At 49.2% G+C, this 24,521-nt stretch overlaps 1 protein-coding gene across 4 annotated transcripts in view; it reads left to right on the top strand.

Moving 5' to 3' along the window:
• ESRRB (estrogen related receptor beta) overlaps positions 1-24,521 on the top strand; it is a gene marked incomplete at both ends in the record, with an annotated part of 161,723 nt that overhangs the window by 110,174 nt on the left and 27,028 nt on the right. For 3 of the 4 annotated variants that reach the window (XM_084240794.1, XM_084240792.1, XM_084240795.1), the window contains one exon: positions 19,452-19,568. The exons of the other annotated variant lie outside the window; for it this stretch is intronic. In XM_084240794.1, the coding sequence (XP_084096920.1) occupies positions 19,452-19,568 (117 nt within the window). The remainder of the gene's footprint in view (positions 1-19,451; positions 19,569-24,521) is intronic. 4 annotated transcript variants of the gene reach the window in all.

Below are 24,521 nucleotides of genomic sequence, written 5' to 3'. Positions count from 1 at the left end.
AACCAACTGTACCCTCAACAGAGGCCTGGTGTTGAGCATGTCCTCAGCAAATCAGGAGGACCTCAGCACTTTCTTTATTTTATTTTTTTAAGTCATCTTTTTTATGTTAACATTTATCATTTTTTAAATTTTTTTAGACAATTTTTGCTTCTCCCCACCCCCTCAGATTGAGTCCCCATAGAATTTCCTTCCCCTGTGCTCCTCTCTCCCTCCCTCCCTCCGATCCCTCTCCCTCCTCCTCCCCTGCAGGATGTCTCTGGTTTATAATTGTTTATTTTTACTTTGTTGTGTTTTGTATTGTTATTATTTTTTACACTGATGTCTTATTGGGTTCCCCTATATTCCTGCTATAAGTGAAACCATCTGATATTTTTCTTTTTCCTTCTGGCTTATTTCACTGAGCATAATTCCTTCTAGTTCCATCCATGTTGCTGCGAATGGCATGAGTTTATCTTTTTTGATTGCTGAGTAATATTCCATTGTGTATATATGCCACATCTTCTTGATCCAGTCATCTTATTTTTGGGCATTTGGGTTGTTTCCGGGTTTTACTTATTGTAAATAGTGCTGCAATAAACATAGGTTTACAGGTGCTCTTTTGAATCACTGTTTTTGTAGGACCTCAGCACTTTTGTAAATAGTCTTAATTATTTGCTATCCTGAATAGGATAATGATCTCTTCCTAGAAGTCAAAAATCAAACAGCAGCCCTGTACAATCAGAACTGAACGGTTCTTGTTGCTTCTATGTTAGCTTCACTTTCATCACCAGAAACAGGTTTCTCTAGGACAGGGGACAGGAAACTGTAAGGCTGACAGATTGCTCTGGTACTTTTATTAAGAATTGTATTTGTTTTGTTTGTTTTTTAAAGATATATTTTATTTATTTATGCATATAAGAACTGGGGTATAGGCCAGAGGTGCGGGGGCAGGTGTGTGTGTGTGTAAAAGGTTTCACCAGAGGCAGAGTGGGGAGCAGAACAGGCAGATCTACTGAAATGCACTGCTGAGGGGAGCAGCCGGCAAGACTGAGGAAGTCCACTGTGCCATTTGGGTCAGCTCTGGCTAGGGATCAAATTCATTCCATAAGTGGCTGGTGATAGCTTGATAGTGCTGAGACTTTAACCCCTGCGCTACCAGGGAGGCCCCTGCTCTTGTACTTTTATTTGTTAAGTACTGTTTTTGCTTTAATGATGATTTTGATTTTGTTGTTTCTGAATGGAAGTCATGGGAAAATTAGGAAAAGTATAGAGAGGAAAAATATGACCTGTCTCGACACCCACAGACACAAGCTAAGAACCAAGTGAGCCTTTATTGAGTCCTTGTTCCAAAGAGACTTGGTCCAGGTCTTCAGGAAGACTATGGAGCCTCAGTGTCAGGGTCCAGTCCCAGACACCCACCCAACTAAGGAGGCTCTGCAGACCATTTTTCAAAAGTCCAATAACTTGGGCCAAAGGCCTGTAGTTATCCAGAATGATCTTTTCACAAACAGATGTGTTTGGAAAGCTCTGGAAATGGTGGCACTCACACCCGCCTCCCCTGCTGAGATCACTTCAGATCAACACAGCCACACCTGTTCCTTTGCATCTCATCTGACTGCTTTGGTGCCCGGCTGAGTAGTGGTGACATGGAACTATTGGCCACAAGGCCAAAAACACTTAACAGTTTTCTTGCTTTTTACAGAAAATATTTGCACTTTGTTACACCACAACTTTGGGGGGATGAGGGTACTTCAAATCAACTTCATATCAAAATCATTCTTCATATCAAGTGTTTACTTCAACTTCGCCTGCATGATTCTGTTCTGTGAAAGGGGTCTGTTGTCAGTGCTGGGGGTTCGAGAAGGCACCTTTCTGAAGGGAGGGCAAGACTCCACCCCAAGGAGATAATAACCCTCAGCCCCACTGAATCTATTAGCACATCTGAAGAAAAAATGTTCCCATTGAAGATTTTTTTCCTCTCTTTTTAAAAATTTTTAAAGATTTATTTATACAAGAACTGGGGTACTGGCCAGAAGTGCAGGAGGGTGAGAGGATTCACCAGAGACAGAGTGGGGAACAGAACAGGCAGACTGACTGAAATACATGGCTGAGGGGAGCAGTGGGCGAGACAGGAGAGGTCTGCTGTGCCATGTGGGTTGCTCAGTGGCTGGCTGGCTGGGATCGAACCAGCACTGCAGAGGCTGTGGACAGCTTCATAGCGCTGTGCTCAACTGCACCACCAGGGAGGCCCTCCCATTGAAGATTGATCAGCCCCGGGGGCAAAGAAAAAGAAGGCCAACTTGGCCAAGGCACCACCCCTAGGGAAGGGAGTGACCTGGGGTCAGCCTGATGTGATTAAACTATTCAATTTATCTGATTAACATCTTTCTGATTATGATCTAGTTCCCTTCTAGGACTTTTGCTTGGAGTGAATTTGCAGGTTAGGCAGATTGCAGTTTACACAGATCAATTCTTGTACTTGAGGGCACGGGCCTTCCTGAGCTTATACAGCCAGTCCCTGAACCTGCACCTGTGGGTCTGCCCTGAGAGCTGGCACCCTTTCTGGTGACGGGATCCTAGAGCTGAGTGCCAGGTGCTGGACAATGACACTGCCCCCATGGTAATCCCTTCCCTTGTAAATAAACCTTTTATTAACCTTTCCCGGTGTGCCTGCAGTAGAGTATTGATAAGTCCTTTTAAGCGCGCGGGTGAGGACCCACAGGCAGGCACTCCGTTTTGTATCGGGGCAGCCCTATAACAGTAATGAGGACCAAAGTGATGAGGTGGCCTATTGGGGAGTCAATTTGGGGGTCTTTTCAAACTGTACCCCCAAACCTTCATCCTCTTGCACTCTCTCATTCCCAGCAGTGACCCTGCCTGCTGTTCATGGAGACACGACAAGTTCTCAGATGGGAACTCCCTCAGCCTGTTTCCCCCAACCCTCCCCACTCTCCCACACCCACAGGATCATTCATCGATTGAACACTGAGTTCTTACCACCCACTCAGTGCTGGAAGACTTGTCTGCAGACTCAGCTCTTCCCAGGCATTGAATCCAACTCCTCTCCACTCCCAGAGACCCTCCATCGCATCATCTCCTCTGTTTTATCTTATTCTTCCACAGTCACTTACTTTCCATCAGCATTTAAATACCTCTACTATCTCCTGATTTAAATAAACACTGGATCCTCTTAACCTTCAGCTTCCTGTGTCTCCCTTCTCATCCTCCCAGTTCTTGACCTGTCTTAATGCAAACATCTGCCCATGGCTTCAGTTGCCTCTGGAATGAATCCCAGTGTCTCTTGCTCTCAACCTCTCCCCTGAACAACGTCCCTTTAACACTTAGTGAACATTTCCATTTGGGGAACTTGGAAGCATCCAGAAAGCAGTGCATCCTAAACAGAAGCTTTATCTCTGCTGTCTCACTCCCCCAGTATTCATGCCAGAACCCCAGTTCTTACCCTTAAGTTTTCTTCTTGCCCACACTACCACCCCCCAACCCAAGCCAGCATCACAGCAGCCATGTCCTGTTCATATTCCTTTCTCCATGTCTCTTAACCCAACAGCTTCTGCCCATGGCCCCTGCTTCAGTCCAGGCCACCACTGACCACTGACACTACTACAGTAGTGTCCACTCTGGGTCTGGTTAGAGTTGTCAGAGAGACCTTTCTACACACATCTGAACATGTCACTCTTTTTTTTTTTTTAAATAATAAATTTTATTTTTATATTCCCCCATACAACTGCACATGCCCCATTCTGACCCCAATCCCTCCCCTCCTGGCCCCCACCCCCCAAAAAGTGTCTCTGGTTCATAGTTTTTTTGTTGATTTTGATTTTCACTTTCTTATAGTTATTCATTTTCCTGATCCCTTATTTAAGTTTTCTAGATTCCTGCTATGAGTGAGACCATCCGGTGGTATTTTTCTTTTTCTTTCTGGCTTATTTCGCTGAGCATGATCCCTTCCAGCGCCATCCATGTTGCTGCAAATTGCATGTGTTTATCTTTTTTGAATGCTGAGTAATATTCCATGGTGTATATGTACCACATCTTCTTGATCCAGTCATCTATTTTTGGGCATTTGGGCTGTTTCCAAAGCTTAGCTATTGCAAACAGTGCTGCTATAAACATAGGGGTGCAGGTGCTCTTTGGAATTGATGTTTCTGTGTCCTTTGGGTAAATACCTAGGAGTGGAATTGCTGGATCCTATGGAAGCTCTATGTTTAGTAGGTCCAGAAATCTCCACACAGCTCTCCATAGTGGTTGGACCAGTTTGCACTCCCACCAAGAGTACAGGAGAGTTCCTTTTTCTCCACAACCTCGCCAGCATTTGTTGTTGCTAGTTTTTTTAATATGTGCCATTCTCACTGGTGTAAGATGGTATCTCATGGTAGTTTTGATTTGCATTTCCCTGATTACAAGTGATGTTGAACATTTTTTCATATGTCTGTTGGCCATTTGCATTTCCTCTTCAGAGAAGTTTCTTTTTAGCTCTTCTGCCCATTTTTTGACTGGGTTATTTTCTTTGTTGTTGTTGAGTCTCATCAGCTCTTTGCAGATTTTTGTGATCAGTCCTTTATCATTAGTATTGGGTGCAAAAATTGAACATGTCACTCTTGTTGCTTGCCTGTGGGTAAGATCGAGGCTCCAGAACATGACTATGAGGATGTCTGCTGGGATCGCCCCATGCTGACCTCACAGCCTCGGCTTCCCTCGCCCTTGCAGGCTGGGGGTCGGCCAAGTGTTTTCTTCGCCTGCTTCTCACGGATCCCGTCACACCCTTTCTAGACTTCGCACATAATCTACTCTGCTTCCCTCCTTCAGCCTCTGGTCCCTATTTTGGTGCATCAGGTCTCAAATGAGCTAGTATTTCCTCCTGGAAGCTTTCTCTGGTTTCCTCTTCTCATTTGACACAGCCGTCCCCCTCCTGGGTGCTCTGTAATCTTTGACCAGCACCCCAGCACCTATTGGTATTACTTATCTGGTCCTCCAAGAAGAGCACAAGCTACTAAGGATGGGGTTCCATTTACTTGGGTTTTCACAGAGCCCCACACCCTCCCATAGTACTTGGCACACAGGAAGTTCTCAGAATCTGACTAGAAGGCCATTCCCAGAGTGATTCCCCATGTCCACCGTTGGGGCATAATGAGGAATACCAGAAAAGTTTGGCCAGTTTGCGTACATGATCTTTTTTAAAGATTTATTTATTTTTGTGTAGACAACTGGGGTGTAGGCCAGAGGTATACAGGGGATGAGAGGATTCACGAGAGACAGAGTGGGGAACAGAACAGGTGGATTGACTGAAACACACTGCTAAGGGGAGCAGCAGGCGAGTCAAGAGGTCTGCTGCACCATGTGGGTAGCTCCCTGGCCAGCAATCGAACTTTTGCTGCAGTGGCTTCAGATTGCTTCACAGTGCTGTGCTTAACCCCTTGCGCCACCAGGGAGGCCCTTAAGTTGCATATTTTAAATCACATTATATAAAACTTATTTTTTGTGACAGTTACTCTATTCACATTTTGTGAAGGGGGGTTATCAAATGGCTGTGATAGAGCCTTTGCCTCCTCTGGGCCTTTTTTTGTTATTTGACAAAGTACTTAAGAGCACACCATCTTCTCTCCAATCACGTTACCTGAGGCTTCCTGGATGAGGAAGTGCTGCCTTCCCTAAAAAAGTTTGCTTTGAGCACTAAGTACAGTTCCAGAGTATTAAACAGTTCTTCATTTGTGTCAATTTACAATTGTGATTTCTACACCTGTCAGTTACTAGATTGATTTTGACACTCAGCTTTTGTAATTGGAGGCCATATTTCCAGGAATAACTAAATTTGTGCTAGATTTCTTCACACCCTTCCTTATTGATTCAGTCAGGTGACTAGCATTGATTGCCATCTTTGGGGGGCAGTGGGTCTTCCCCACAGAAGGTGCTGTTCAATATAAAATGGTTGATAGGAACCCTCCCTGTGAGAACCTCACAGAGGCCCACATACAAAGCAGCTGCCTCTCTTTCTATGGCACAGTATTTGGAGAAGGCCCCTGCCTTGCATTTGAGCTCATGAAGCAGTTGTTCACTGCTCGGTGAACATTGGGTCCTCACCATTGAGCTGGGCGCTGAGGAAGCAGCGCCCCTACCCTGGTGGACTCGCCTGAGAGGGGAAGGCAGACCACGAGTATGATGATAGGAAGAAGCACAGTGACAGTGCTGCAGAAGAGAAACCAGTGATGAGGCTACGGTGTTTGGGACGGGCATCTGATTTAGACAGAGGGCTTGAGTGTGCTGCACTGAGGTGGTGACTGTCCAGGTAGGGGGTGCACTTAGGATCCCTGGGACTAGCTTCCAAGCAGAGGACACAGCAGATCTCCTTCGGGGCCAGAAGGGCGGGCCAGTGTGGCAGGTGTGAGTGCGAAGCCAGGCAAAGTGGAAGGAGACGGGGCTGGGAGGCTGACCATGGAGAGAGCCACTTGGATTTTCTCCTGGTTGGAGAGGAAGCCCTTAAGGAATGCAGGATGCATGGCCACTATGCCTGTGTGAGGGTGAAGTCACCTGTACCCCATCCCAAGTTCCCAAATCCCTGGGACTAGCAGGTCACTGGGAGTAGCAGGTCACTGGGAGTAGCTCCTGGGTCTAAGACTTAAGGAGCAAGGAAGAAAGAGGCCCTGGCACTGCACTTCCTCTGCTCACAGCGGGCCTGTGCAGGCCTGTTAGGGAACTCCCACAGGAGAGGGGCTGGGGATGATTGATGGGTTACCCTGCCTTGGTCAGACTCCAGGCCTTTTGTTCTGGAGAATAAGGCCTGGGATCCCTGGGGATGGGGGGGTGGGGGGGGAGGCAGAGACAAAGCCTGAAATGGGCGGGAGTCCACAGCCCCAGGCTATCCCAGCCCTGCTGCCTGCCAGCACTGACCTTGGGCAGGGACTTGAGTCTCTGGCCTCAGTTTCCACTTCTATGCAAGAGTCAATTAAAACCACATACTGTTTGCTGTCTGCAGGGTGCTGAGAGAGTGAAGGGAAGAATAAATTCCAGTTCATTTATTCATCCAGGGTTCAAGTTAGGTGAGGCACAGAGCCCAGACAAGTGCCAGGAGGGCTTCTGAGAGGAAGGGACATTTAAGCAGGAGTGAAAGGTGAACCTGCTTGGCAGAAAGAACAGCAAGACCAGGTCCAGAGGAGTGGAGAGTCCTGGGCCCAGGAAGGTGGGGCTCAGTGGTAGCGGACAGACTGGAAAAGCAGCTTGGGACTGGAATAGAAGCACTTCCTGGGTAGTGCTGAGGATGAATTGAGCAATATTTAAGATTTGAGAGGTGTTTTACCTAGTTTAGAATCCTGACATTACAATTTCTCAGGTATGTCAACTTGGGCAAGTTAGTTTCTCTGGGCCTTAATTTCCTCCAGTAAAATGGGACTAATAATGATAGTTCCCACACCTAGAACTTGTTGAAATTAAATGAGCCGTGCACACAATGTGTGTTGCCTAGTGCCAGCATATGATAACCGGGAAATAACTAACAACTGTTTTGTTAAGCTTAACAGGAAGTTTCCAACAGAAAGGTGTCTGAGCAGGGTATGAGTTGGAGCTCCTTTTTTAGCAAGATAATTCTGGCAATGATAGGGGATGTTCTAGAAGTGGGAGCATCTAGGGGCAGGCATGCCAATTAGGAGGCAATTTGAACAGTTCAGTCAAGAGATCTAGTTAATGTCCATTTAGGGACATCCGAATTGGAACCGTGACAGAAGGGTTAAAAGGAGAGGTTAGGTCTGAGAAACTTTTGAAGGTGGATTTAGTATAAAGAGTATGGTGACCATAATGTGAGACTGACTTCCATTTCTAATTGATTGAAGCCACTAGGGAGAGGCCAGCCACTAGGGGAAAGAAGCTCAGAGTGAAGAATTTTGCCAGTGGAAGGGTGAGCTGGGGTTGGCATGTGGATAAAGTTTGGGATGAGTTGTATCTGATGGGTTTGTTAGAGGGCAACCCCGATATTGAACAGGTTGCCTGGCTGTGGGTCCTCACCCGCGCGCTTACAAGGGACTTATGAATACTCCACCACAGGCACACACAAAAGGGTAATAAAAGGTTTATTTACAAGGGAAAAGGAAATAAGGAAATGTACAACTCAGGGAGAAAATAGGGAAATAAAGTCTTTAATGCGTCCTACCCGATCCCACGACCTGGAAACCCAAAGGCACTCTCAGAACTGGCCGGACGCTGCGAGCTTTGGAGAGTGAAAATGGGGGACCCCTCCAAAGCCCACGTGTCTGGCTTTTTACCAACCTGGCGGCTTAACCCCACCCTCAGGTCCCAGCCACCTTCCCTTTGGTGGGGATGGGATTTGGAGTTCCCAGTGTCTTTGGCTTTGGCCTGGGGTGGGGGTGGAGTCCACAAAGCCTGTATGGAATTAGCTTTAGGACATCCTTTCCCCCTAACAATTCCCCCCTTTCACTTTTTGCCACCATTTCTATAGGACTTACCTTAGAGAGTTGGAAACAGGGGCCTGCAACCTAAGAATGGAACCTGAATGGGGGTTATTGAAACGTGCTAGAGCTGTAGTTCTCAAAGTGTGGCCTGCAGACCGGCAGCCTGAGCTTCACCTGAGAGCTTGGAGGAGTGCAGATTCCCAGCCTACCACAGGTCTACTGAACCTGTGAACTGGGGGTGAAGGGTAGGTGGGCCCAATAATCTGATTTTATCTGCCCTCCTGGAGACCTTGATGAGGAAAGCTCCCAAGGAGATGGAACGGGAGGATGAGGGGAGCAACCCCCATGGGATGGGGGTCAGAGCCTTGGAAGGAGCCTGAGGGGTTCATATTTTGTCAGCTCGGAGAAGCGTGTCTCTGAATGTGGGGGTGTCACTGCTTTCACGTGCACATCGAAACTCGCAGAAAGGGACCTGTGGCCTGGGGAAATCCGAGACAGGTGTGAACCCAGCATGCCAGCTCCTTGTTGGGCCCAGAGGATGTTTCTGTGGAGAAGTATGCAAACAATGACTGAAAAGGATTCAGGGGCATCGGGCACACAAGATTTAGCAGTCTTCATCCGTTTGTTTTTCTTACATTTTCTCTCTTATGTGAGTACAAGAATGCTCTTTGGTCAAAATTTGTATCTAAATAAATCACAAAGAACTCTTTTAATAAGAAGACCAAGATGATAGGTGACAGGCGGCCCATTTGTAATTTGTAGGTTATTTTCTTTCTTTTATTTTTTAGATTTATTTATTTATGCATACAAGAACTGGGGTACAGGCCAAAGGAGTTGGGGATGAGAGGATTCACCAGAGACAGAGTGGGGAACAGAACAGGCAGATTAACTGAAATACACTGCTGAGGGGAGCAGTGGGTGAGTCGGGAGGGGTCTGCTGCAACATGTGGGTAGCTCCCTGGCTGGGGATCGAACTCATGCTGCAGTGGCTGCAGATAGCTTCATAGGTTGTGTCTCAATCCCTTGCGCCACCAGGGAGGCCCTGGAGGTTATTTTCTTTCTTCCTTGGTGGTGTATAAAATCATGGTGCAGTCTTATCACAATCATTTTAGATTCAGTGTGACAAATATACACATGGTCAGCGGTGGTGCAGCATCCCTTTGGAGGTAAGGGAGATGAGATAGAACAGAGGAGTGGTTTTTAAGAGGAGGTGATGGTGTCTGCTGCATCAGGAAGGACTCAGGAGCACCCAGGGGTGCTGATGGTATTTGAGAAGTGGGAGATAGATTGCTGTTGAATTCTCAGAATCTCTGGATGGGAGGTTCTTGCTTTCCATTCATTTGCTTGATCAACTGATATATTTTCAAGTGCCAAGCCCTGTATTTGAGATATAAAAATGAAAACCCTAACAACCTCTAACCCTAGTAAGTACACAGTTCAGAAGAGGGGACAGCACGCAGAATTCCCACCAGGAGACACTAAGCTCGTTGCTTTAAGGTTCGGAGGGATGGGAGTAGCGCATGAGGCCTGAGAGGATAGACAGGAAGGAACAGGCAGGCCTACCTGGAACAGAAGGGAAGAAGGTATCAGTGTGGGGGCCAGGTAAGAGCCGAGGCCCAGAGAACATGGAAGAATTTGCCAGGAGGAGTTGGAGGTAGAGGGGAGAATGAGAGAGCCTGGGGCTCAAAGTGGCTTCTGCAGCCTACAAACTGGGTGCCTAAGGGGGAGGGTGGCGGGGTGGAGACCAGGCTAGATTGGTCAGGGATGGCCAGATAATAAAGGGCCTGGTAGGAATTTTCCTGGAGATTAAATTTCAGTCTTTACACAGTGAGGAGAACTTGGATGATTTCTGAAAGTTAAAATTTAAATTAAATTTTTAACTCTTTTATCAAAATGACATGTGCACTTAGCTTAAAAAGTAGAATAAAAGCAAAAATCTTAAGCTGAAAAATGACAGCTCCTGACCCTCCCACCTTCAATCCTTAGTTATGGGTCTAAGAAAGCTTCTATTATTTTTTTTTAACTTACTAATATGGTTTTACAATTATACTTACTGACTTAGCAATTTTGACATTGCTTCTTGACTTCCTGTTATGGAAGGGTTAATCCCAATCATGCAGACCATCCCAACGCTTTTGTCAGAATCTGGCTACATCACAATCTTAGTTAAATCTTTGCCTCCAGCCATTTCCTCCCTGATTTGTCCTTGACTTTTCTCCAGGACTTTTCTCTTGCCTTCTGGATCCCACCTCTTCCCTTGTTGGTCCCTTCCTTTGTTATTTTAGGGGAAGTACCTACTCCCAGGGAGGCTGGAAGGGCATCTGTGGCAGTGTCAAGCACTGATGCCCTTCACACATTACCTGCATACCATGACTTGGCTGGCATAGGTCTAGTTGAGAATTATTGTCCCCACCCCCAAGAATGTGGAACCCACTGCTGCTTGTCTTGTAACTTCTAGTGCTGCTGTCCAGAAGCTAGATTCCTGCATTTAGAAAAAGCATAGTGTCTCCCTCTTTCCCAGATGTGGTTGTAGGTTCTAGGAAACTGCAGTGAACAGAGACAGCAAGCAGTCTGTAAATAAATGAAGGCAGGTGATGACGGCTAAGGAGAAAAAAGAGCAGGGAGTATATACAAAATGGTGTGAGTGTGTGAGTGTGTGTGTGTGTGTGAGAGAGAGAGAACACACTTGCTTGAGAGTGTGCATGCAAAGGGGCTTTTTCCCTTAGAGTTTCTGATGTGGAGACTAGTCTTATTCTTGATCCTTTTTGTATTTGGCTTACTTTTTGCTCTCCCTGAAGGTTTTGAGAAACTTTCTTTTCACTGATTGAAATTTGATGATTTTTAGAAACACTATGTTGTTGTTGTAGATCTTTTTATTCTTCTGTTTATATTTTTAAATGATTATCTTTTAAATGATTATCGATTCCCAGGGAGTTACGAATTAGTGTAGTAATAATGCAGAAGGATCCTGCATGCCTTCCACCCAGAGTAACATCTTGTATATAGGACGATGTTACAGTCAGGAAACTGATGTGGATAGAATCCACCAACCTTTTTCATATTTCAGCTCTTGTATATATAGTTGTTCTATGCAGTTTAGTCACTGTGTAGGTTCCCTGACACCCTCAAGGTACAGTGTCAAGATATAGTTCTAGTTCTATTGCTTAGAGGCCTTGGTGCTACCATTTATAGCCACGCCTACCTCTTTCCTCCCTTTCCTGACCTTTGTTTGTTCTCTGCATCTGTAATTTTGTCCAGATCTTTTATCAGCTTTTTTTTCTGGGCTCTTAGCAAACCTTTTGGTTTAGAAATTCATGTTCTTCAGATCTTAAAATTTTTCATTATTCCCTTCCTCCTTCCTTTTTCTCTTTCTAAAACCCCTAATGGTTGGATATTGAACCAAACATTGGTCACATTGTATTTGATCAGATGTAATTCTTACATATTTTAAGCCTCTTATCCAGCTCTTTTGATTTTTGTGCCATTCTAGAGTAGCTCCTTAGCAATGCTTTGGGATTTTTTTTGTGGCTTTCATATTTTTAATTTCTCTGAACTTCATTTTATACTTTTTTTTCTTGCATGCTGTTCTTGTTTTATAAATGCAATATTTCTTCTCAAATTGACATTGTATTGATTATTGCTTTGTGAGACTTGTTTTTGCTTTCTGCTTTGTCCTGGTTTCCTCCTGATTACATTAATCTCCTCTTTATCCCTGTTTGTCCATTTAGGTTAGTTTTTTTTTTTTTAAAGATTTATTTATTTATGCATACAAGAACTAGGGTATAGGCCAGAGGTGTGGGGGGTTGAGAGGATTCACCAAAGACAGAGTGGGGAACAGAACAGACAGATCCATTGAAATACACTGCTGAGGGGAGCAGTGGGCGAGTCAGGAGAGGTCTGCTGCGCCATGTGGGCAGCTCTCTGGCCAGAGATCAAACTCAGGCTGCAGTGGCTGCGGATAGCTTCAAGGTTGTGTCTTAATCCCTTGCTTCACCAAGGAGGCCCTAGCATAGTTGGTTTTTTTTTTTTAAAGATTTATTTTTATTTATGCATACAAGAACTGGGGTGTAGGCTAGAGGTGTGTGTGTGGGGTGTGTGTGTGAGGATTCCTCAGAGAAAGAGTGGGAGGCGGAACAGGCAGATCTACTGAAATACACTGCCGAGGGGAGCAGTGGGCGAAACAGGAGAGGTCTGCTGTGCCGTGTGGGTTAACTCCCTGGCTGGGGATGGAACTCATGTCACAGTGACTGGTGATAGCTTGATAGCACTGAGACTTTAACCCCTGCACCACCAGGGAAGCCCTCAATTAGTTTTTTATATTGAAAACTTTCCATAAATGTATTGGAAATCCTTGGCTCACTTAAATGCATTGGAAGGTAGGGTGGGTGGACAAGAATTCAGATAGGTGTAGGAGGAACATTCCATTAGCTATTTTTTATCAGTTGGTCTTCTTTCTGATTGCTGTTCCTCCAGAGAAAAATCCTACCCATTCCTATCTTCAGATTGGGAGGGGTGGAATACGCCTCTGGCTGCTAGAATTCTGGGGGTAGGCTTGGGGAATGGGGCTGGGTGGACAATATTCAAATCATCCTCTTTTCAACCTCGGCTTCCCTGGTTCAGTTCTGAACTAGGAGTCCCTGAATCCAGAACTTCACTTGCTTAGATTCTTCAGAGATTATATTGGTATCTCTTGTGCAGGCTGTGGGAAGACACTGGTGGCCTCATGGAGTGGGATTGGGGATCTGGGTAGCTAAGCACTTAAAAAATAGTCAGGTTCTTGGAAATTATGACTAAGTAAAATGTTGTAAAATGAGGGCCTCCCCGGTGGCGCAGCGGTTGAGCGCTGGGTTGCGAAGCTGCCCGCGGCCTCTGCGGCGCCGGTTCGATCCCCGGCTGCTTCCCGGCCACCGGAGGAGGGTCCCACATGGCGCGCAGACCTCTCCTGCCGCCCGCTGCTCCCCTCAGCAGTGTGCTTCGGTCCTTCTGCCTGTTCTGCTCCCCGCTCTGGCTCTGGTGAATTCTCTCACCCTCCCACGCTTCTGACTGTACCCAGTGCATGTATAAACAAAAAAACAAACAAATAAATAAATAAATAAAACATGCCTCTATTAAAAAAAAAAAAAGACTTTAAAAAAAAATGTTGTAAAATGAAACCAGGTTCTTGAATAATATTTAGTTCAATGTTGACTGGACTGTTCTATTTCTTCTCATCAATGTCATAATGAAATGATGTTGAAAAAAATAATATTTTGATAACCTGCTATAGCGAATTCCAGCAAATTTCCCTGTTTTTAGCCCCATACCTTGCTCTATTTTCCACCATCCCTTGAGTCTTCAGTGCCAAAGCTTTCTGAGGTACTACAGAACAAATAATTTATTTTTTGTCTGTAATGTCCTGCTAGTCCTTCCTGACAGTCCTTACTCCTGGGCTGCCATCAGGTGGACTTGGGGCAGGCATGCAGACATGTGCTCTGTGCACCATGGCAGAACAGAGGGCTGCTCAGGCTTTGCAAAGAAAAACTTGTGTATGCGATTTTTTTTTTGGGGGGGGGTTGATAGAGAACTGGGGTATTAGCCAGAGAACCTGGGGAGAGGGGAGGTGAGAGGATTCACCAGAGACAAAGTGGGGAGCAGAACAGGTGGATCTACTGAAATACACTGCTAAGGCGAGCAGCAGGCAAGATAGGAGAGGTCTGCTGCACCCTATGTGGGTCAGCTCCCTGGTCGGGGATTGAACTCAGGCCATAGGGGTGATAGTGCTGAGACTTAACTCCTAGGCCACCAGGAAGGCCCTGCACAGGAAAGCTATCAATGTTCCTCCAGCAGCAGCCTGGGGAATAAATTGATTGAAAGGGAAGTCGAGATGAGAGGAGTCTGGTGCATTGGAGTTGAGGCAAGAGATGGTGAGGGCTGGAGCTGCGGCAGAAGGGGAAGGCAGGAGGAAATGCTGAGAAAGTAGGAAGGGATCTCAGGAGTAAAGGACAGAGCAGAATCCCAGATGCCGCCTTGGTTTCTGACCTAGCTAGTGGAGTGGGGAACAGAACAGTGGCCCTCTCACGGAGGCAGGGAATGTAGTAAGAGGGGCGGGTAGGTTGGAGGAGGAGCGGAGGGGCTCCGTGGAGGACGTCCAAGGGGCTTCCAGGTGGAACTGTCCTTCAGGCAGAAGGCTTCTGTGGGTGAGGCACAGACAGTGCGTCTTGCCAATGAGAGCGGAAGCAAGTGAGTGGCATGAGTGAGCTCATCCAGCTGGTGGGGGGAGGAGGGAAGGGCAGAGAGTTGAGGACTGTGGGCCCCATGGAAGTGAAGGGAACACTCTGTCCTCTAGGAGGGAGATAAATAAGGGAGCAGACCCAGGTGACTGCCAGCCTGGCCCCCCCAACACATCATCAGCTGAAAATGGTGCTCTGACGTTAGCCAGCAGCCTCTGAACCCGGGGGTTCCCCAAGAACCCTTTATCAAGCTCAGCAGCCCCCATCCCTGAGCCCTTGCAGCTGTTCAGAGACAACTGATCAGGCTGCCCCTGGGATTTCCTCCTGGGCACAGGATGAAAGAGAGTTGATGCTGGGTATTTCCCTTGGCCTTGAGCTTGCACCGAAACCCAGGTCAGGTTCTCAGTGCTCCTGTCTCCCCGGGGCACACAGCGTCAATGCTCAGGTTTGGATCTGGGAGGATCTGGGAGGGTGATCTTAAAGTCTGTAAGTGTCAGAATGGGCAACTAGTGTCAGGGCTGACACCTAGAAAGAATCCTTACCCGGGAGTCTTCTGGTGTTTCTACTGTGGCAGCCTGCCTGGGGCTCGGTAACTTGCTTGCCAATGCATGCACCTCACTAAGCCTTTTGTGTGCTTTCTTTCTTTTCTTTTTTAAAGATTTATTTTATTAGGGCCTCCCTGGTGGTGCAAGGCATTAAGAAGCAACCTATGAAGCTGTCAAAGCCTCTGCAAAAAGAGTTCGAGCCCCGGCCTGCCAGGGAGCTACCCACATGGCGCAGCAGACCTCTCCTGTCTCGCCCGCTGCTCCCCTCAGCAGTGTACTTCAGTAGATCCGCCTGTTCTGCTCCCCAATCTGTCTATGGTGAATCCTCTCACTGCCCCCGACCCCCTGACACCTCTGGCCTGCACAAAAAGATAAGCCTTTAAAAATAAAAAAATGTTCCTTCTTTAAAAAAAAAGATTTATTTTATTTATACATACAAGAGCTGGGGTGCAGGCCAGAGGTGCGGGCGTGTGTATGTGAGAGAGGATTCACCAGAGACAGAATGCGAAACAGAACAGGCAGATCCACTGAAACACACTGCTGAGGGGAGCAGCGGGTGAGTCAGGAGAGGTCTGCTGTGCCATGTGGGTCAGCTTCCTAGCTGGGGATCGAACTTTAGCTGCAGTGGCTGCAGAGAGCTTCGTAGTGCTGAGACTTAACCCCTTGCACCACCAGGGAGCCCCATGTGCTTTCTGTCACCAAATCTGTACAACTTTATGAGCTGGGAATGGACTGTGTCCATTTTACAGGTGGGGAAACTGGGGCCCAATGCAGTTAGGTGACTTGCCGGCAGTGGAGCCTGAGTATGTCTCTACTGTATGCACTCCCAGGTTAGAACCCCGAATTCTGCTCGCCGTTGCTAAGACCCAGTCTTCAGAGAGCCCATCCCCAAACCTGCCACGTTCAGCTGATGGGGAGTGTGTTCCTGAGACCTCCCAGACTGCCCGGAGAGGCCACGGGAATTCTGATGAATTAATCTCATCACTATCTGGAGGCACTTACAGAAATTACAAGGCAAGGCCACCAGCCCGGCTTTGCTGGCAGCCAGCCGCCAGAGCCATAAAACAAATTGAAAGGAACAAAAGTAAATATCTCTCTGTCTTGTGTGTGGGTGTACACACACACACACACACACAGACCCTCACACGTTCAAGAACATGGCTGGAGTTCTTGCAAAAGTTAAGTTTTCTTGTCCTGGAGAGTATAGGGGTCAAATCAGCAGACACTTAAAGCCCCCTTAAGCAGCAACTCTGGGAAACCATCCCTCATGCCCCCTCAAGGGGTGACAGGCAGCTGCTGAGCCCAGTGAAATGACAGGTTGCCAGTGGCATCCAGGGCAGCTGGAGTCACCAGGGCGGGCCTGAGAGCTCACTCAGTGTGGCCCAACCCAGCCACACTGCCTGGGTTCACGTCATTGCTCTTTGTCATCTGTGAGGTGGAGAAAAAGATGACCTGCAGGGTTGCTGGGAAAATTAAAGTTTCAATACATGTGAAGTGAACCCACACTACTTCATAGTGAGCGCTCCTAGCAGTAGTTCTCAGCGTGTATTGAGCACCTACTGTGTGCCATGGACATCAAAGAGGATCTGGTCCAGGGGGAGGACACAGCCCAGGGGGGAGGAGGAGGAGCACCTTCTTGAGTGGTGCTCGAGAAGATTAAGATTAAGCCAGCCAGGTGAGGAGGGAGGAGCCCAGGGGAGCAGGAACGGATCCTTACGCAGAGCAGTGGGATGCTGAGGCTGGCCGAAGGGGCGGGGTGGGGAACAGGGCCACATTCTACAGAGCCTTCTTAAGCCAAGATGGATTTGGGTGAATTTGTTATGTATGTGTTTTCTCTCTTCTGTTTGTTTTGATTTTGCCATGATTATGTGACCACTGGAGTCATTTCCCAAGAAGCCACACAAGTCGAAGTGGTGACCTAAATTCAGCACCATCATCCATCTTTGTGATTTCATAACTTCAAAGCACTTTGCTGTGCTCGTTCTCAGAAAATCCAGGCGTTGGAGATTTTTAGATGCCACCTGACAACCTCAGCTGCTGGGTCAGCAGCAGAGGCCTGTGATTTCCCCAATCTCCTTGTGGGGTGCAGGGTTGACACAGGGGCTCTGTGTGACCTTGGGTTAACTTACTTCAGCGCTCCAAGTCTTGGGACTTAGAGCTGTGAGGTGGGGCACAGATGGGCCTGCCTCAGAGGGGCGTTGAGATTTGAGGTAGCTGATGCAGATTGTGCACACAGTAGGTGCGCAGTGAAGGTAGCTGGGGTTCTGCTAATGTGGATGGCTGTGTGAGTGACCCAGGCTGTGTGGGTGACCCAGGGCCAGCGGGCTTTTCAGGGGCTCCCTCTGAGCTCGGTGGCCTCCTTGCTGGGTGAGGTGGGCCCCAGAGCACCCCTGTCTCAGAGCAGGGTCCTGGGCCCGAGGAGGGGGATTTGGGCAGCGTCTGGGCATCACTTCTCCCTGCTCCCTCTGGAGGTGGGTGTCCGGGTGTGGGTGGACATGGGCTTAGCACTAGCCTAGAGAATCTGGTGTCTGGAAACTATAGGCTCAGACAGATCTGAGGAGTCAAGGAGACAATGAAGAAGTACCATGTGTGGTCTGTACCTCCTACTGTTGTTGACCCCCCTCTTTCCCCTCCCCACTTGCCTTTCCTTTCACTTCCAGGAGTGTTACCAGGTGTTTTGTGAGATGGGTGTAGACTGGTGAGGACCCAGGACGATGTACCCTCATATTCATTAAGAAAGGCAGCCTCAGCCTGTCCTAACCATCCTGTGAGCTTTGCAGCAAGAGACCCCGAAAAAGAACAGTGTCCTCCAAGGAGCACTTGAAGGTTGGGTCCACCTCAGTAAGACCTGCATATTTACAGTGCACAGAACCACTCTGCAAATCTCCACAGTGGGTCTCAGCACCTACTTCATGGAATTGCTATGAGGATTCAATAGTCATTTGTTTTCCTCGTGTGCTTCTGTGTGGCAGGGTGGATCTCAGTGTGACTGGAGATGGGTGGGTGGGCAGCACCCACTCTTACCTTGTTGGAGCGCACAGCCTATGGGGAGCTCGGGGTCAGACCATCATCATAATCCACTTAAGGGGTAACATGGGAAATTAATCGCAAATCCCCTCTGTGGTAATGAACTGTCTCCTGGACTCATTCATTCACATAGAATAGTAGCATCTCACAATTTTTTGTTTTTATTTTTAAGATTTATTTATTTATGCATACAAGAACTGGTGTGCAGTCCAGAGGTATGGGGAGGGGGTGGTGAGAGGATTCACCAGAGAGAGTGGGGAACAGAACAGGAGGACTGACCGAAGTACACTGCTGAGGGGAGCAGCGGGAGAGTCAGGAGAGGTCTGCTGCGCCATGTGGGTTGCTCCCTGGCTGACCGGGGATTGAACTTGTGCTACAGAGGCTACAAATTGCTTCATAGTGCGGTGCTTAACCCCTTGCACCACCAGGGAGGCCCCCACTTTACAATTTTTTTTTTTTTTTAAGATTTATTTATTTATTTACGCACTGGGTACAGTCAGAAGCGCGGGAGGGTGAGAGAATTCACCAGAGCCAGAGCTGGGAGCAGAGCAGGCAGAAGGACCGAAGTACACTGCTGAGGGGAGCAGCGGGCGGCAGGAGAGGTCTGTGCGCCATGCGGGACCCTCCTCCGGTGACTGGGGAACAGCCGGGGATCGAACCGGCGCTGCAGAGGCCGCGGGGAGCTTCGCAACCCAGCGCTCAACTGCTGCGCCACAGGGGAGGCCCCCACTTTACAATTTTTAAAGCAGTTTTACAGACATAATTTTACGTCATCTTTTAGTTGTTAGCACCCTGTTTTGCAGATGAAGAAACAGACATGGGTGAGAGGAGAGTGACTAACTCAAGGTCAGCAGAACCAGGGAGGCTGGGCCTCTGCAGTGAGATTCAGGATCTGGGTCCTGGACCCTGGGCCCTAGGACTCAGGGCATGTGAGGGCTTTTCCCATGAGTTGGGCCCAGGTGGGTGGGCTGAAGGACAGTGGTAGGCTTGGTCTTCTGGACAGCCCAGGGGTGTCCTCTCCCGGGATAAAATCCCAGCCTAGTGAATACTGATGTCTCAGCCCTGCAGTGGCATCAGAACTGAGCGTGACCATTCTTCCCAGCTGTGGCTGCCTGGCCCACCCAGGCCTGGACGTGTTTAGGAGAGTCGGAAACACATTGACAGGTACCTCAGAGTACCTACTTGGAGAACCTGTGAGAACTCCGGGACTGTGTGTGCATTGAGGGGAGGGGCCATTTCACGCGTCCAGCCTCTGGCAACTCTGTGTCTGGTTGCAGGGAACATCGAGTACAGCTGTCCGGCCACCAACGAGTGTGAGATCACAAAGCGGAGACGCAAGTCCTGTCAGGCCTGCCGCTTCATGAAATGCCTCAAAGTGGGGATGCTGAAGGAAGGTAAGCAGCCCCCCCACATGTGGAGGGTCACGTTGGCCAGGAGCCTGGGGAGGACTCTTCTTGTTGGGAGTCCTGAGCCCCCTGTGAGGATGCAGAGCCATGGAGCTTCTCAGCATACAGCCCCTTGCAGGGGCTCTGCAGGGGCTGAGCAGCCCCTTGAGCATCCCAGGTTAAGACCCTGCTGCCCCTGGGTGCCTCTCTTTCTCACACCCCGCGAAAGCTGTGGCCTCCGGCTCCTGTGTGGCTCTCCAATTCCTGAAGGAGACACAGGGTTCGGAAGTTACAAGTTCTCCATGAAGGATCCTTTGGGGAATCCAGATGGCCCCAGAAAGCTGGTGTGGCACTCTAGGGAAGGCCACGGTTTGGAGGCAAGCCTCTTCCACCCTGACAGGGGAAGGCTTAAGAGACCCTTTGACCTCTTAGGGGCTGGAGCAAGTGGGGTGTGAGGAGCAGGACTTGCTGCCCAGGACATCTAACGTGTCCTCCCAGCGAGGCAGTGAGGGGCAGCCTCTGCCCTGGGAGGGCTCACACGGCATCCTGCCTCCTGGAGTATGGCCCCCCGACCCCCACCAGGTGCCCCTCCTCGAGGTGTGTCCTCCCACCAGCAGCTCTAGCCTAAGAGTGAGTTACAGATTTTGAAAATTCACTAAAAGGAGAAGAAATGCAAAAAATATTGTAGTAATAATGTTTTTAGAAAGATTGCATGTTGAGATGGTATATTCTGGATATTTGGGTTAAAACAGAACAGAGTGACGTTATGGGATTCCGGGCCCTGGAATCTTTCTAGAAGTGGGAGAGGCTGGAGAAGAGGTGTGTGCAGGAAATGGGATGATGGGGAGGGGCTGGGGGAGAAAAGGAAGGGGTGGGTCTGGAATGCAGCTGCTCCCTGGGAGGGGGCTTCTGGAGCCCAGCCCAGCCAGTAGGAGCCCCAGGGCATTTCTCCCACCTCCTCTGGAGGAGAGGTCTGAATTTATGATGTTCCGTCTGACAAATTGGACTTTGCTGTGGTGTGGAAGTTGAGGGCCCCCCACTCCCTCTGTCCAGTGCCTGAACCTGTAAACAGAAACTCTTGAAGCAATTCAGCTACCCTATGTCTGTCTGGCATGTTGGCCTTTAAATGCCTCTCATTATCTGCTTCATTCAACCCCTTTGAGATGGAGGTGGCCACTCAGCTCTTCAGACACTTGCCAGCTGCCTCACGGGAGGTCAACTTGAGAATGAACCCTCTTTCTAGAATAAAAATGAGCTGTTTGGGAGCTGCAGAAAAATGTATGAAGGCCCATTTTAACATCACACACTTTTGGTCTTATTGCAGTATAGGGTCGTCCAAGCTAGTGGCTGAATTGGTCCCTTGAATCCTCTGGCAAAGCAGCCTTGGTTTCACAGATGAGGAAACTGAGGCCGAAAGGCCCTCAGAAGCATGCTTTAGGGCTGATCTCCCACCTTCCCCCTTGAAGTGCTGGGAACAGAAGGGCTTCTAATTCTAAGCCTTGGCAAGACTCCTTGCTTTGAAGTCTGTGAGGACAGGGGCCACACCTTGTTTTGGGAGGCTGGTGTCAGGATGCTGAGTGGAGCTGGGGCCAGCTCTCCTCCAGCCTGGGCTGGCTGGACCATGTGGCCTGTCTGCTTTCTTTCTAGTATCTGAGGAAGTCAGAGTACAAGGAGGTTGCCTGGCAACCAATGTATTCCTGAATTGTAAGGGTGAGAGTGTAGGGCCATGGCGGTTGGGGCAAGATGACTCTCCCACCCTTAGTCATGCTCTGGTCTGAGGGGAGTTGGGCCCAAAAGTTAGAGTCTCCAAAACGAGCTGACCTCAAAGGCCTAGATCCCGGATAGGAGACGCTTCTAATACTAGGCTTTCTCCCCTCAGCCCCCCACTGCTATGAGCTAAACAGCAGGGGAGGGAGGAGGAGAGATAAGGAAGCAGTGGATACCATTTGAAATCCCTAAACCATCTTGTAATGCTGAACAGAATATTTAGGGGCCACCTGGTGCTGGGAGGAGAGTGTGGGGACTTCCTAGTGGTGCCCCCAGAAAGGAGAAATGACATGGGGGACCCTTTCATGTCTGAGAAGCTGGTGGCCAATTCATTGGCAACAGCAGGTACTGGCCTGGCCACTCAGAGAAGGGAGTGGGATGCTGTGTCCACTGGTGGGTCTTAGAGAGGACTCCAGGGCTGACCCCAGCCACAGGGGCAGCATCCTGCCTCCCCCCATATGTTCCGTCAAATTTATACTGAAATATAAAGAAACTCGGCGGGGTGCGGCCTAGGGAAACAAGTGGCAGGGGAGAGGACCTGCAGGGTGGGTCCTATCACTGACCCCCTCCCCGCTGTAAACAACCCTGTGGTTGACCAGGAGCAGGACACAGGATGCAAAACGGGGGACCCTAGGGTGGCAGCCACTCATCTGGGGCCTCTGGCAGGAGCTGGGCAGATGTTGAGGTAAATGCCCAGGGCCCAGCCTGAAGAGGCCCTTCCAAGAGCTCTGCCTGAGAAGGAAGGTGGTCACCAGAATGCCCTCTCCCACCCCGTGCTGGCATTTCTAAATGCAAAGGGAGATGTCACAGAGGCTCCACGGTGGACAAAGCCGAGCGCTTCCATTCAGTTCCCACCCCCGCAGCAAAGCCCTGGCGAGATCCTGGGATCTGGAACTCCGAGGGGACCAGCCCCTCAGGAGGACTGAGCCTCTTTGAGGCGCCTGGGTCCTTGCCAGGGAACTTGGCAGCAGCCCTGGCTCCTACTTTTGTTTGTGTGCCCCCTCCCTTTGCAGGAGCCCAGCCCCCCACCTTCCCCATCCTTTCCACTAACACCCACTCCCCACCCGCAATCACCACAGGCTCCCTGACTCCCTCTGCCTGTCGTCAGACTCTAACACGATGCTGAAAGGCAAATCCAGCCTTCCCCAGGCAGTCCCTCGCTTTAAGGTTCCATAGTGGGCCTCGGGCATGGAATATAGGGGCTGGGGACCCGGGTCTTGGGGGTGGGGGGGGCTGGGGATGCGGACAATGTGAAGGCTGCTTCCCTGCTCACCTCCCCCCCACATCTGAATCCTGTTGCTTCCTGCTGGCCAGAGGCTGTGGTCCGAGTGCTACTTACAGAAGGGTCTATTTGTAAAGTAAAATAACCTGAGACACAGCTACATGATTCGAGGGCTATGGGAAAGAGGTGAGAAGCTGGCTTCCTTTGGCTGACCCTCTGCCGTGAGGCAGCTGTTGGTTCTAGCATCTGTGGCTGTGGGAGGCAGGTGTTGCTCAAGGGTCTATTTCGCTTCGAGAAGATCCAGGGGATGAGAGTCTGTATCTGCAGGGAAAAGAGGTTATTGGACTGGTGTCTGCCCTACCCCTGCCTCCGAAGGTATTCTTGCTGTGTATTACTCCCCACTTGCAGTCCTGGGCCTCCTCCTTCACCTGCGGAACAGGTGTGTTAAAACCTGCTCTCCATTTCCAAGTCACAGCGGGGACCAGATAGGACAACCTGGGGCAGTCTCCCCGCAGACGTCAGCTTTCTGGCCGTGTTGCATATTGCTTCCGGGTCTTCCTCTGCACTCCACTTTCAGCAGCCGCCCGTTGTTAAGTGCCCAGCTGCCCGCATAAACCTTCCTGGATTTACTGCCGGGAATCTTTGAGGGAGGCACACCATTCACTGCCTTTCATGGAGGCCCCCCAAGTCTTCACAGTTTGGGGGTTTTAGCAGCTTTCCCCAGCATGCTTCACTTTCTCCTCACCTCACTTCACCTCCCTTAAGTCACCGCCCCCCAGACCTGCTCCATTTCCTCCTCCCTTCAGCCCCTGCCTGCCTTTCCCCAAGTGTTTTCTAAAAGATATTTGATTTCAGGGAAAGCTGGGCTGACATCCATGCAATATGCTCTCACTCTCTTTGTGCTTGTTGGGCAGGCGAGGGACTCCTCCGGGGATTCTGGGTAATTGGGTTAGTGGCCAGCTCATGTCAGGAAATTAAAAGGAGGCCCCGATCAGGTTCCCGCTGCATGGGATTTAATGGCTTTGTATTTATAGAGTATTCTGCCTCTAGCCCATGCCAGAAATACCACTTTTCTGGCCCTGTGAATGAAGAGAGAATGAAGATGAGAGACGACTTGCCTTTAAAAATTCTTTTTCTTTTCCAAAGTACATGAGTGTTCTGAAACAAACCAGCTCTCGGCACTTGAGAGAACAGCTTTGAAATGGAGCTCGAGAACATAGACGTGTGGTGTCAGGCGTGTGCATATCCAGCACCCCAAACACTTTCTTCTTTACGCACCCACGTGCACATTCACACGTCTGGTGGCTCACGAGGTCTTCCCCGGTGGCCTCTGGGGCACTCAGGATGTGGACCTGATGGCCCCTCGGGGGAGTGGTGACTGGATGAAGTCATACTTCTGGCCTGGTCTGTGCCGAATTCTCACTGCTCATTTGGGGTTTGGGGTGTCAGCGCCTTGGGGGACAGTTTTTTTTTTTTTTTAAAAAAAGATTTATTTATTTTTATACAAGAGCTGGGGTACAGGCCAGAGGTGCAGGAGGGTGAGAGGATTCACCAGAAACAGAGCAGGGAGCAGAACAGGCAGACGACAGAAATACACTGCTGAGGGGAGCAGCGAGTGTGACATGAGAGGTCTGCTGTGCCATGTGGGATTCTCACCAGCTGGCCGGGATCGAACCCACACTGCAGAGGCCGCGGACAGCTTCACAGCGCAGCGCTCAACCCGCTGTGCCACTGGGGAGGTCCACCTTGGGTGACAGTTTCAGTGGCTACACAGATGCTGTAAAACCCCAGCATCACATCCCCCCTCAGCAGCGCCTTGGGCCTTGTGCTTAAACCTCTCCCCTTCCTCTGCTGTAAATTGGGAAAAATAATAGTGGCCATTTTTGTCTTGTTCTTGACTCTCTGCCACAAAGTGCATGTTGGCCACTGTTGGAGGTAGATATTCCTTATCATGTTAAAGAATTGATTTTCTT

The sequence above is a fragment of the Talpa europaea genome (genome assembly GCF_964194135.1).
Source record: "Talpa europaea genome assembly, chromosome: 8".
In the NCBI taxonomy this organism is placed as follows: domain Eukaryota; kingdom Metazoa; phylum Chordata; class Mammalia; order Eulipotyphla; family Talpidae; genus Talpa; species Talpa europaea.
Note: the sequence above shows the minus strand (reverse complement) of the source record. Positions and strands in the feature narration are given on the sequence as shown.